At 42.9% G+C, this 15,048-nt stretch overlaps 2 protein-coding genes across 3 annotated transcripts in view; one reads left to right on the top strand and one right to left on the bottom strand.

Moving 5' to 3' along the window:
* The window catches only part of plppr5b (phospholipid phosphatase related 5b), a 126,937-nt gene that overhangs the window by 64,071 nt on the left and 47,818 nt on the right, over nucleotides 1–15,048 (bottom strand). The window lies entirely within an intron of this gene.
* LOC146661529 (uncharacterized) lies at nucleotides 12,458–15,026 on the top strand. Its single transcript, XM_085417727.1, has 5 exons — nucleotides 12,458–12,608; nucleotides 12,943–13,034; nucleotides 13,413–13,607; nucleotides 13,696–13,772; nucleotides 14,029–15,026. The coding sequence occupies exons 1-5, from the start codon at nucleotides 12,458–12,460 to the stop codon at nucleotides 15,002–15,004; spliced, it is 1,491 nt and encodes a 496-aa protein (XP_085273853.1). The 3' UTR covers nucleotides 15,005–15,026.

Here is a 15,048-nt window from a genome sequence, read left to right on the forward strand (position 1 = left end):
TTTTGAGAACAGCCCCTTACAATTCAAACTGCTGATAAGCTTCACCAGCAGGCATTATTAAGACAATCAGCCCTTCTGGTCTGATATGAAAGAATTAGTGCACAAATCCTTTGCACTGGCAAGGGAAAGAAAAGGAACAATGTTCACTGAAGACATGCAGGAAAGCTGCTAAAGGATCAGAAAACATCAAAAGCTGAATAGAAAACAATGATTATTTGTATGAATGAATAACACTACATACATAATAGGGAAGAGGCCCAAGGTTTGAAAATAATCTCAGTGTGTGTCAAATAACACACACTACAGAAACAAGGAGCTCAGACAGCAGCAGCATCTTCTTCAACCAGTTAGAAGAAAAAAAACGAAGAAAGGAAAGACCATAAACAGCAAACAACACACAATGCAGGAGAGTTTAGACAAAAGTTAATTACATGCAATAGTGGGAATCAAAAGTCTAGAGTAGAGGTGTCCAACTCCAGGCCTCCTTGTCCTGCTAGACCTCAGTGCAGCGTTCGATACTGTCGACCATAATATTCTATTAGAGCGATTAGAACATGCTGTAGGTATTACAGGTACTGCACTGCAGTGGTTTGTATCTATCTAATAGACTCCAATTTGTTCATGTAAATGGAGAGTCCTCTTCACACACTGAGGTTAATTATGGAGTTCCACAGGGTTCAGTGCTAGGACCAATTCTGTTTACATTATACATGCTTCCCTTAGGCAGCATCATTAGAAGACATAGCATACATTTACACTGCTATGCTGATGACACCCAGCTCTATCTGTCCATGAAGCCAGATAACACACACCAATGAGTTAAACTGCAGGAATGTCTTAAAGACATAAAGACCTGGATGGCCGCTGGTTTTCAGGCCCCTCTTCTGTGGAACCAGCTTTTTTTCTATCTCTACTTTCAAGTGCCTTGAGACAACTGTTGTTGTGATTTGGCACTGTATAAATAAAATTGAATTGAATTGAATTCAGGTGTGTTGACCCAGGGTGAGATCGAAAACCTGCAGGACACCAGCCCTCGAGGCCTTGAGTTGGACACCCCATGTCTAGAGTGAAGAAGAAACACTCAGTGCATCATGGGAAGCCCCTAACAGCCTAGGCCTATTGCAGTGTAACTAGCAGGGGTCACCTGATCCAGCCCTAACTATACGTTTTAGCAAAAAGGAAAACCTAATCTTGAAAGTAGAGATAGTGTCTGTCTCCTAAATCCAAACTGGAAGCTGGTTCCACAGAAAACTGAAAGCTCTTCCTCCCATTCTACGTTTAATTATCTCAATGAGCGCTCAAAGTGCTGAAGTAAAGAAGAAATAATATTATATAGCAACCATTAACCACTTACCATCTAGGAACCATGAGTAAGCCTGAGAGCAAATTGCTCTATTAGGAAAATTAGGTACTGTGAGGTCTTTAGAGTATGATTGCGTGACACTCGGATGAGCCACTGACAACGTCTAGATGAACAGAATCAACAGTACCATGTCTGAGCAATGTTTTAGCCGATACTAATTCATTGTGTGAGTGTGAGCAGCACACAAACATGAACAATACTGCAGTCTGCCCAACAGCTACAGATGATGCTGACATCAGTGCTTGTTTCAGGTTACACATTGCTCCATCAAATTCCAGAAGCTTAGGGAAGACTTCAAGAGACTTTAGCTGAAAAGAAAATACCTTTGTAAGCAGCAGTGGTGCACTTAAAAAAAAAAAGGTTAAAGCTGCAGTGCAGTGTGCTCCCAACGGGCTCAAAACTTTTAAATATTGATGTTATCTGGACTGTTTTACATAATGTCACTTACAGAGTAGGCTGAGCACGAACTTTATAAATGTAAAGTTCAACAAGCAAAGCAACAGAGGTAAAACAGACTCCTGAAGATGAGTGCACAAGTGCCCCACGACCCTCGGCTGTGTTCTAAATATAATCTTCCCTGAGCAGCACAGCCTGTGAGTCATTATGCAAAGCTACGCCTGGCCTGAGTGTTAAGGGAAGGCTATGGAGCTGCAAGACGGCTTGGTTCACATCATGCAAATGTTGGCTACAAACATGTGTGAGCATGCATACTTATGCACATGAACAGATACACTCAGGCACACATGCAGAAATGCAAACACATGGAATGTGTCAGGTGTGAATACTAGCACGCTCTAATATTTGTAAAGACGCAAGAATACCAAAGAAAACGTGCAGGAGCCACTGTGGTGACCAAAGTGAGCTGGTCTGTGACAAACACAGAGGAAACTGATGCTACTTCATCGTTTTTCTTCATCACACTACAAACGCAGGTGTACAGTGCATCAAAGCGCTTCATTTGTTCCACATTTGGTCTTGTTACAGCCAAAATGGATTTGACTTAGTGTTGTGTGTGTGTGTGTGCTCTCTCATCCACAAGCTCTCCTTGAGTCTGTGTTTTCAGTTTGTTTGTTCCTGCCCTGACCCGTGATTGGATTGTTTACCTGTGAATCACCATCAGTAAGAGCTAAGTTTTAAACTTGTGTCTGGCTTGCTGAATTCTGCATTATGGGTCCTAATCTTGCCTGTCAGTGGTGCACAATAAAGGTGCCATCATGGTCCCCTTTGACAAGAGGACAGAGCCTCAAAATAATATCCCAATATTTCAAGGAAAATGTTATTGTGTCCTTTTCAAATAAGCTATTGTCACTGATGGCACTCTGCCTAATTTGCAGCAATATAGTGCCACAGCACAAGCCAAATGTGAGCAGAAAGTAATGATTTCCCTGGACACTGTTTGGAAGGAGGCCCCGGGGCAGACCAAGGAAACACTGGAGAGGTTGTATGTCTCGGTTGGTCTGGGAATCTTTCCATCCATTTCTTTAGCTTATCCGAGGGTTAAGTGGAAGAAAATGGATGGATGGATGGAGAAGTACAAACGTAACTGTGTAACACTTCAGTTTAACAACTTCTAAAGTAACCTTGCAACTCATCAGGAGCTGCACAATAAAACTGAAAAATGTGTGTTAGTTTTGTCCCTGCTTAGTTTAGCTCCTGTCCCAGTTTTTTCTTCCATCGCTGTATTTAGTCTAATCTTGTGTGTGTTACCGTTCCACTTCAGTCATATTTATTGTCCCAGACTCTCTTTGTCTCTTGCTCAAACTTCAGCTTATCCTCCCTTCATTTTTCTAAGTTCCTATGCTTCCTGGCTGTTATTCCAGTTGCTTTCGGTTTCCTTTTAAGGCATTCATCAGCTAGTAAAGGCTCACTCAGAGTCCAGCCCAGTCTGCTGAGGGTGTCTACTTTTGGGTCCTCTCTCTCCCTGCACTCCATTGATGAAAGTTTGCTGTTTCCAGATTTACCAGAAAGACTTTTCTCACATATTGTACAGATCACTGCTTTGTTGAAGTAGCTCCCTTTTTACTGAACCTTTATCAGAGGTGGACACACAGTTGTCAATGTCAGACATCTCTGGGTTTGTCTCGTGTGTTCACATTAACACATGGTGTTGCTACAGAAATATCATCATGATATGAGGCTTTCCTTAAATCATGTAAAATTTATACAGAGATCGTCGCAGGAGATTAGTTGTGCTATGCTATATTGGAATAGATCTCTTAAACTTTAAATCCAGGTGTTTTGAGTCAAGCATCCAGCCAAGCATGTAAATAATGAGTCCTAACCCCCCTGGAAGCATTTAGGAACCACAGCATGGAGACCATGGAAAATCACCGAGCGGTTTCACCAACTGTTGAGGTGGAAAATGCCAAAAAGTCACCAAAGCCTCAAAGACCAAAAACCATTGAGACCAAATGGGTCTCCATAGTCCAACAGTCCTTTTGTAGGTGTAAGGTGTAGTAAGCATAGGACAACCAGTCAGAGTGTACTTATTATTCTTCATTCAACTTAGATAATATAGTGTTACTGTTTCCTTATGTATTTAAGATTCATATTTACCTAATTTCTTTCTTTGACTCGTCCCTGATATCGCACTTTAAAATCTCAAAAAAACGTTGCAAATACGGACTTTTTACAGCTAAGGAAGATACACGTGTGGTTTAAAGTGAAGTTAGAGATCCAGTGATTTATAGTCAGTAACATGTGCCTAGATCAGTTTTACAGCAGGTGCTGTGAATGAATGTTTCAAGGAGGCAAACTGCTAGAGATGGGAGGTGATGTCCCATACAACACACAGCTGTTCATTTGCCCATCTGCCATCCCATCTGTGTGAATGTGAGGTTCACTCAGACTTTTATCACCAAACTTGCTATATTATGCATCGTCTTGTTTTGGAAACAAGTGTTGGTTGTTATAGAATAATTCAAGCTGAAAGATGCTTCAGCATTCGCTGCAGTCCCAGATGGAAGCCTTTCATGCTGACACTGACTAATCAGAAATGTGGCTCTTTCAGTAATGTGAAGACACATGTCATATATCTTGACACTATTTATGTATCATAACCAAAATAAAAAAGTGGAAAACTACAACAGCGGAGCTAACAGGTCTCTATCTTGCTTCACTTTTTAACACTTTGTGCTGATACCCTTTAACACCCCAAAGCAACTCCTCAGCTTAAAAGTCAAATCAACTCAGGAATCTTTTGGCGTTGAGGCTCAGAGATTCAGGCAGGCCCAAGCAAACAGGCGACGTGGAGCCTTCATTACTCCACACAGCACAGCACAGTCTTTCTGGGATTCATTCATCTGTGCTCACTCACTGTGCCAACAAGCCTGCCCAAAGTACTTATCCATAGTCATGCATAAATGCACCATAATCGACACAGGCAGGCATGCTGCATAAAATGGGATTTCCAGATTGTGTATTTTAAAGAGTACTTTATAATTTGGAATAACAGCTGCTACTAATGTTACTGTAAAGAGAAACTGACAGCCCTGAGACCCATTAGATGATAGTAGCAAAAACCTTATTTCTACCCTTTAAAAAAATAAATAGATTTTCAGGGTGCCAGCCACAGGATTTTTCTGGCAAAGGAGGAAATGTAGCTCCTGAGTCAATCCACAACCTAGATTGTAGAAAGTACTACCAGCTCAAGTCAGCTAAGGACAGATGGTAACCAAACTGTCATGTTTCGGCTGTGTGCAGGCAGGAATTGGACCCAAACGCAAACTCACTAGAAACGGGATTGAACTCCAAATTGCAGCTTTAATTGCTAAACAAAGAACGTCTACAAATCCTAAACTGAGAAGAATCTAATAAAACACACACAGGGAGAAACACACAGCATGACGGCGATCACAACACTGACACAGAGAAACACAGGGCTCAAATACACTGGGAAGTAACGAGGGGAATGAGACACAGAAGGGGAGCACAGCTGGAGAAATCAGAACTGACGAGACAAGTGAGCAAAGTAGGATACACTCACATGAGACACAGACCTTCAAAGTAAAACAGGAAGTAGCACAGATGCAAACTAGACTAGGGGAGACAGGAACTAAGAAAATCAGAGAACAACAACAAACAGACACAGAGGGCAGCTACTAACTACTCAGAGAACTAAACAGGATACAAGAAGGCCAAACTAAGACAATAGACTATAGAATAACAACAAAGAACTAAGAGCATAATACAAAAACTCAGAGACACAAGAAACTCAAAGCACTGGCTCACCGACCCAGGACCGTGACACAAACGACCTGCAGAGGACATATTGGAACACTAGATATACAAGTCAGAAACATGTTGGGTTGATTGTCTTTAATAAAGTCCCACGGAAGAATTGTTTACATCAAAGTGTAATCACAATCACAATAACGTCATTTATCTGACACCAGCGATGTCTCCCAGTGTTCATAAGGGGTCACTGTAGACCATAAATTTGCTTCATAGCACGTCATACAAGTTGCTAATAGTAAGGCACGAATATGGCAAAGCTAGCAACAGTTAAACTAAACAGCAAAAAAGTCCTTTAACTTAATTCCTGATACAACTGGATGTAATTATTGAATAGATTATGGCCACTGCTGTTATCTCAGTGCTAAATAATCTTACCAACATAGTATCAATGTACTGAGACACATAATTTTAACATGCACGAACAGTTACAACCAGCATCATGCCAATTAACTTGCCAAGGGAATAACACTTACTGATTCATTACGGCACAACTCAATCACACTAACTCAGTTACAGCTGCAGCAGCTCCTTTAGGTATATCCACTCTGCATGCTCAGCACATGGTGCGCTTGATTCTTGCCTCTAGACACCCCGAGGCAGAGCAGGTAAATTTGAACACGACCTATAATAAACCTAATTCCTTCAACTAAAACAACAGTCTGCAAGTTTCATACCCAAGTGAATCATATTCCCAGAACAATCCAGAGGATCTCTGTCACCTATATTAAAGGGTGCCCAGCATTATTAATTATTAGATAACCACTCTCTATACCCCATCACAGGCCAAGGTCACCACTAATGGGATCATCTCTCAATGTTTAAGCGTGGAGAGAGGGACAAGACAAGGATCCCCACTCTCACCCTAATAATTCGCAGTTTTCTTAGAACCACTTGCCATTCCACAAAAATATCAAAGGTAATCAAACCTCTATATTAGAACACAAAATTCATTTATATGCTGATGATATATTACTGTATTTACAAGAACCAACAAATTCAGTAAAGGACATATTTCATCTCATTACAAATTTTTCACGAACATCAGATTGGTCAAAATGAATTACTAATAATACTTCCAATAATGAAGAACTCAGTGATTCCTGCAGACCAAGATTTGAACTTTTGAGCTATCAAAAGCTAGGTATAATTACCTCCCCCAAATTATCACTCACTTACTCCAAATTAATAATTTTTCCTTAATGATTGCATCAAAATGTTTTCAGTCCTTAGACTGTGTTACTATTTAGCTAACCGAATAAAATACATCATAAGATGGATTCACCAGAATGAAGCACACAATCGATGGAATGAAACTTTCAGACTTCCCCTTTATTACCGCTTCAGTTATACGCCATAACTGCCTCAAAAACCCTTTGATCTTCTGCACCTTAACGGCCTGGTGAAAACCCTTGAAATCACAAACTCAAAATAAAACCTCTGTAAGGTTCTATCAGCCAGTCATCTGTTTAACAACAACAACTAAAGAACACAGTTAAGACAAATGTCCAACCCACAGCCCTTTACAACCACTAACACATGTAAAAGATGTTTCAATTTCAATTCAATCTGGCGTTTGGAGGTGATGAGGCAGGAGATTGGCGGATCCCGCCTACTCCCCCCCTCCTGTCCTTTCTCTTCCCTTTATCTCTGCCTTGTGCTGGGGTCCTCCTGGCAGGCCCAATGCCTGGTCCCTGCATCCGGCTGTCTGGGGTGGGCACCTTCTGCTCTATCGGGGGATGGCAGGAGTGGTGGGGGTGGGTGGCTGGGTGGCTGGGTGGGCCCATGCAACTGGGGTTGTGCTTCAGCGCCCTGGTTGTGCTGGCAGGTGTCCTCTGTGGGTCTTTTTGCAGTACATCGGCTCCTGCAGGCTCCTTCCAGTCTTTATGTTGCTATGGTGGGTCTGGGATGAGCCATCTATTTTCTGTTAGACCTTGGTTGATGAGCTGTGGGCTCTGGTAGAGACCTTCCTGTACATTTTGTGATTCTACATGCTGGTGCACTGTGGCTTGATCTTGACCTTCATTGTTGCGGCTGTTTAGGGTCTCTGAGTTCATGGGTCATTCTCTCACCACCATAGGTGTTGGTGTTTGGGCTCTGGTGAGTCAGGTGCCTGTGACGAGAGTGGGGGTGTCCTCACTGCATGAACCACCATACTGCCTGTTGTCATTTCCTCGTTCCTGTTTTTCTTTTTTGGGATGTTGCTATGGTACATTTTCCCTTCATAGATAGCAGATGGTTGTTTGCGGCCGAAACACCCAATGAATCGGGGTTACACAAGTGATGATGTCTCGTATTGGTGGCAAGTGGTAGTTCATGTCAGTCTAAATGAAGAATCATATTGTCACATAAGGGCTGAAACACCAAAGTAGTTTGAGTGCTTCTCCCACCTGACTGAGAACCTTCACAGACATATTCTCCCACCTCCAACCCACTCAAAAATTGTGCTAGTTATTCTAGGGATTCTAGTTCTATCAAGCCCTCTGATTAAGATGTGGGTTTATGAGATTGGGAAATCTTTTATTTACATTTTCCAACTGTTTTGGAAATAGGATTGTGCTATAATTTTCACTGTTCACAAGTGTAGCTGTTCTAAATTTTACTATGAGATTGAGCTGAGAAAGGAACCAAATAGGCTTAATTCAAAATAACAGCATGTCATATTTTCACCCTCTCAGCCCTCCATGGATTTATATTTCATTTGATCTTATTTTACTTTTGGTTGAGTTCCTTGCTGCTTCCTCTGACAAGCCTGTCTTTTTCTTTTGCCAGGCGCAGTGATTAGTAGTTTTTCAGAGGGCAAAGCACTATCCTCGTCTTGTTTTATTTGTATAATTGAGCTGCCATTTGCTTAAGACACTTTTGTACCTTGTAGCAGAGAGAATTACAGAGTTAAAGTGAGGCTTTTAGTTAAGCTATCTATCTCCGTTCTATAGCCTCTACATTGTGCTAATGACGTGTGCTTCATAATGATGAAGTTCTTCCTTCTTGCTTTTAGAATAGCTTTTCCTTTGTTGGATAAAATATTGTTTTTGTGGCAGTTCTCCTCTTCGAGCCAGAGCCTCGGTTTTAGGGTAAAGCAATTCTGAATCTGCATTAAAGTCATTCTTCTAGCGGGGATGGTGTTGATTCTTAATGTGGCACACTTTCATCACTTTACAAAACCCCTCTGCAGCTAAAGCTCTTCATCCTTCTTCTCCATGTTGCTGGGAAAAGACAACTTTATCATAAAGTCACTGTGGAGCACTTTCATAACTGACATCAATTAACACTAAGACATGAGCTTTATTCTGATACACTCTGGCACTGTTTAACGCAAGACAACCAATTCCAATATAAGATAAAGGGATAAAAGGAGCTTTAGTCTGCAATGAGAGGACTGTTAATGTTAAGGAGCAGCATGAATAGTGTGCTGAATGTGTAAATGCAAGGATAAAGCCAGGCCCCCAAGTGGATTCATCCCTAAGGAACTATGTAATACTCCTCAGTCTTATCTCCATCTCTCAATTACCCATCAGAGAGAAGAGGCCAACCTGCGGTGAATGATTCTTACACACTGACTCTGTTACTCTGATCTTCTCCTTAGCCCTTTTGTGTGACGTGTGAGAAAAATATTGCATTGAAGTTGGATATTATCGCATGGGCTCTTCTTCTTCTCTTTCGCTGCATCCTTTAGTGGCCATCCCTCTGTATGTCCTCCTTCACTACATCCATGAACCTCCTCTGAGGTCTTCCCCTCCTGCCCTTCAGGTCCATCTTCATCATCCTTTGTCCACCATTCAGTATCCTTCCTCTGCACATCTCCAAACCATCTCAACCTCTTTAACTTTGAGCTGTCCCTCTGATGTCCTCTTTGCTTATCCTGCCCGTGCTGCTCAGTCCAAATGAACATCTTCAGCTCATGTTGGGATCTTGGTGTCTGTCTAAGAAAGCAGCTGATCGAGGCAGCTAACAGGAGTGCAATGGGAATCAAGCTGCCAGAGAGACACTGAAAATTGCAAAAAGGTTTTGGAAGAAGCCATGTATGGGTCGTGCCAGGTTCTTTTTACAGTGGTGTTGAAACCCAGGCTGGCATGACAGAGCCCCAACCTGTGTAGCTGATGGGGGCACTGGCCCAGATGGTGTCTGAGATGGCAGCTGTGCATTTGAAGCAGTTGGAGAAGGTACATGCCTGGAGCAAGCAGCAGACAGAAGTATTGGAAAACCTCATCACTTGTTCTGGCTCCTTGCTGACTGGAGGAGGCCCAGGTGGCAGTTATGAGCCTCCACGCAACAGCAAGGGCACCCTTCCTAAATTAGATGGACCATCCTAGACTGGATAGACCATTGGTGCTGGTTCCGGAACAGTTTGATAGGGTTGCAGACAGCCCTTCGCTTAAGTGAGGCGACTGCATGAAGCCACGGCCAGGAAGCTGCAGCCCTAAGTAAACCTCAGCTGCTCGACACTGTCGTCCAGGAGCAGTTTGTCTCGGTCAGAACAGTGGAGTGAGTTCACTGTCACTGGCTGGCGAGCCTCAAGCAGCTTGGGTGGAACCACCATGGGAGCAGCTGGGGCAAGCAGCGACCAACTGACCAGTCCTGGCCCAAAGGAAGAGGCACCCGGTGGCATCACCAGCCCGGCCAGTGGTTATGGAGCTCTAGCCATTTCCTCCCACTGGAAATGGATACTAACCCCTTCTCTAACCCCTTCTCCTCTGTTGTTTCTCTGCAGGTCATGAGGGCTATGGAAGTTGTGCTCAGCTCATCGGAGCAGCACAAGCATCAGAGCAAGAGTGCTGGAGATGTGGGCGACTAGTGCACATCCGCCAGGACTGCCCGTTATTGGAGGTGAAGTGGGTGTTCCGCGTCGCCCATCCTGAGACATCCTGCCCCAGTCCAGGAGACGAGGGTGCCAATGGTCACAACAAACGCGATAAACTGATCTGGAAAGCCAGCAATGTTGTGGGGATGGAGCTGGACTCCCTTATGATGTCCAAGGCGAGCACAATGGTGGACAATACCTCCCGCCCACACTATGACATCCTGGCCTGTCACAGGAGGGTGTTCAGTGAGAGACTGAACTTACCCAAATGCACCACTGAACGGCACAGGAAATCATTCCTGCCGGTCCATACGGGTCAAACCGCCAAATCAATGATGTAATTTTAACTGCCTTCAATCAGCCCTCACACATCTGACTCATATGTTAGAGTGCTGTTCATTGACTTCAGCATTCAACACAATCATTCCCCAGCAACTCATTAACAAACTGGATCTGGTGGGGCTCAGCACCTCGCTGTGCAACTGGCTGCTGGATTTCCTGACAGGAAGACAGCAGATAGTACGGGTCGGCAACAACACCTTTAGCTCAAGAACACTGAATACGTGGGCTCCCAACGATGTATGTTGAGCCCCCTTCTCAACTGCACACCATCACACAGCTACATCAAGTTGGCCTCAGACACAGCTGTGTCACATCAGCAACAACGATGAGACATAGAGGAGTGAAGTTAACCATCTGGCTGAGTGGTGCAGCAACAACAACCTTTCCCTGAATGTGGAGAAGACTACGGAGATCACCACAGACCTCAGGAGAACTCACACCCTGCACACCCCACTAACCATCAACAGTGCTGCTGTGGAGAGGGTAAGCAGCACCAAGTTCCTGTGTGTGCACATCTCAGAAGATCTCTCCTGGTCAAAGAACACAGCATCACAGCCTCAACCGCCATTATTGGAAAATCTCGGAAAAAATAGTCCTTCATAAATTGCTGACCTTGTTAGAGACTAATGGAATCAGCGAGAAATTCCAATCTGGGTTTAAACCACGCCACAGTACCGAGACAGCGCTATTAAGAGTTTTTAATGACCTCCTTTTAACTGCTGATTCAGGGCGCTCAGTGGTCCTAGTTTTATTTGACTTAACGATGCGGTTGATTAGGGCTGTTCGATATAACGATATATATCAGCTGACGATATAAAAACGTCCATCGTTTCATTTTACGCTATCGTTTGTTTCGTGGTGTCGCAAAAGAAACTGTTTACGTCAATATTTGTGTGGATGCCCTCAAGGGCATCCACACAAACACTATTGAGATCCTGTTTCTCTTTATTCTTTATTCCACTATATTCCAGTTGCTTCCGTACACTTTTTGGCACTTAACTACTCCCACAGTTTTCATCCGATTTTCACCGTTCAAACTTTAAAAAATTCTGCTCTTTCTGCTAATGCCGGCTATGACTTTTGGTGTTCATAACTTCTATACTTTTTGAGATATTGAATTTTTTTTGCAATATTTTTTGCCCATTTCTGCCATATCATCAGTGGCCTCACTGATTTTCCTTGCCGGGCTGACCTGTGTTTTAGCTCAGTGAGATGAGCGTCAGTTCTCAGACTTGGAGGCCCGGGTTCAAATCCCGCTTATGGCAACATTTCTTTCAATCAACAGTTAAACTTTTTTAACTCTTTTCAACACAAATTTAAGCTTTTTCAGCCCTTTTCAGCAAACTTTTCAGTTTTTTCACCACTTTTCAGCACAAATACCAGCTTTTCAGCTGTTTTTAGTAAAAACCTCTTTTCAGCAGAATTTTGCTCATTGAACTCTTTTCAGCACAAATTCTTCTGATTGAACTCTTTTCAGAAAAGTTTTTCAGTTTTTTCTGCTATTTTCAGCAAAAACCTCTTTTCAGGAGAATTCTGCTTATTCAACTCTTTTCAGTAGAAATTCTGCTGATTGAACTCTTTTCAGCAGAAATTCTACTTATTCACCTCTTCTGTAAAATTTTCAGCCTTTCCACCTCTTATCAGCCCAATGGACTACTTGCACTAACACTTCCGCGTTCTATGTAGTCCTGCTCCAGTGCTTCCGGTGCGGTTAAACCATGGCGACGTTCTACACTCGATGCCTACAAGAGCTCCCAAAATTGAACATCACCGATGTTCATCGGATTTGCAGAGTGACGACTACTCCCGCCAGCAAATTAGATAAAGGATTTAAGTTATATGCTGCATCATATATACACAACTACGAAGGTAAGAAAACGTAAATTAACCGACAAAGAAACGCTAGCTAACGTCAAATGCAAACACTACGTTACTCCGCTATGTCCTTCATTTGATGTCAGTTCTCTACATTACATGTTTTCTTAAACGGTGTTTTATGTCGTCCTAAACTATAGTTGAGGTTTTCTTAACTAATGTCACTTTTGTTGTTAGACACTGTTATATTAGCGTTAGGTAGTTGGCTAACTATGGAGGTAGTTAACTACCTAATGCTACTCTTGCTAAGTGTAAAATATATATGTTTAAGACATGCTGAAATGAGTAATACAGAAATAATGCTAATGGTACTTGTATCTTTATTCAGTGTCCAATAAAGACAGGTTGTCAGGGGAGGTCGGTGTGAGAGCCCTGTGCTACAGGTCGATGAGGAAGAGTGAGGCACCACACAGACTAAGTGTAGGCGGGAAGCTGTGTAAAGTTGTTAATCCCCGTTCTGTGGGGTTCAGTTCATTTAAGCATTAGTTAAGTTCATTCCTAAAGGCCCATCAACTTGAATGTTTTCCTTGTCTCCCTGCTTTATCACTCCTAATTTGACTAGTCAGATAGTTAAATCAACGTGTGTTTGGGTGATCAGAAACATTTGACAACAAGTTAATACTGCAAATATACACAATCTAAGTTATTACAGTTATCAAGCATGGTTAAGTTGTTTTAATAGGGAGAGAAGGAAACACTAAGCATTCAGGAGGGTACGTAACCATAACACTGAACTATGTTCCTGTTCGGCTCTTCCATGAAGATGTTACATTTTTAATTTTCGTTCTTTCTTCTTAGATTAAGCTTCTGGATTCATCGCCGGTGATACTGACACATAGCCAGTGCTCCTGTGTGGCAGGCGCTGTTATGTGCAATCACACAGTGGCATTGCTCTTCCAAACAGCACGCTACTCACAACTCAGAGTGCCGGTTGTCCCCCCTGTGCATAGCTGCACGGAATCTGAACAGCAATGGCACAAGCCACGGACAGTGGTAATTTAAATGAGGTTAAAGTTTTTGAATTAGTCCATGTTTACATATGAACAGCAACACCATCCATAGTAAATGTGTCTTCTGTTAGGGTGTGAGGCCAGGACCCATCAACTCCATGATCTTCACTAAGCCAGTACCAAATAGGATGGCCCAGACTGGAGTACGGTAATTACATTTGTAAAATTTGGTTTCATGTGTTACAAATGTATGTTGCTATTTTTTTCATACATACATGTGTCAGAATAGGTATTAATTTACATACAACATTACACTTTCTGAAGACAGCTAACTCAGTCATGTACATATACATCCCAGTCTCTAACTTATGCACCACTGTTTTACACCTTTTAGTTTTTAGTTTAGTTGTTGTTCAGTATAATAACCTTCTCCCTTACATTATTGTCATTGATGTTTTCTTTAGGAGTGGCTTCTACAGAGGCATGGTGGGTCCGTTACCAGATCCCTGCTTGTTCAGAATAACGGAGGCATATGCAAAATTTAATATTGAGGACAGGCCACTTGTGACCACAATGAACATGAGACCTGACAAGCCCCTTGTGGAAAGTGCCTTTGGGCTGGTGCAGGAGGGCAGTGTTCTGTCATATCAGCAGCCGGTTTTGACAACCCGGTACATCACACTACACCGCGATGCACCACCAACACCGCACTTGCCTCTGGAGGGGTATGACATCTTGCCATCAGATTGTGTGTTTGTGTGCTCAGAAGAAGAGCTTCTGCATCTGAAAAGCTTGTCTGTAACTCTGGAAATGGCTCACAAAATAGAGGAAGCTACACGTGAGCAAAGCTCTTCGTCTGAGTGGCATCAGCTCCGCAGGCCCAGAGTGACTGCCTCTAGGTTTCGGGAGGTGTGTCACATCAGAGGCCAGAGCTCGGCCGAGTCACTAGCAGAGCGTATATTGAAGGGAACAAGGCAGACAGCAGACATGAGGAGAGGAACTGAGATGGAGCCTGCAATAGCAGCAGAGTATAGTAGGCTAATGAATGTTAACTACTCACCCTGTGGTCTGGTCATTCACCCCATTGCCCCCTGGCTTGCTGCATCTCCTGATGGTGTTGTTTTTGACCCCAATGAATACCCCCAGTTTGGCTTCGTCGAATTCAAATGTCCCAATGTACAAAACTTTATTGACTGCAAATATGTGCAGATGGAATGTGGTACCCCTAAACTAAAAAAGAGCCACGCATATTACTGGCAAGTGCAAGGACAACTGCTCATCAGTGGGATGCAGTGGTGTGACTTTGTTGTGTGGGCACAAGAGGACTACCTAGTGCAAAGAATATACATGGATATAGATGTGCACAATGCAATCAGAGAAAAGGCAGACTATTTCTTTTTTTACATATATATGCCAAGATACCTGTGTTTGAAAAAATGAACAGTGAAAACAGCAAAAAGAAAAACAGCTCCTTCAGGCTGGCT

This window comes from Rhamphochromis longiceps, linkage group LG9 (genome assembly GCF_057381845.1).
Source record: "Rhamphochromis longiceps isolate RC_006_pf linkage group LG9, R_longiceps_female_GT1.1, whole genome shotgun sequence".
NCBI classification, from domain to species: Eukaryota; Metazoa; Chordata; class Actinopteri; order Cichliformes; family Cichlidae; genus Rhamphochromis; species Rhamphochromis longiceps.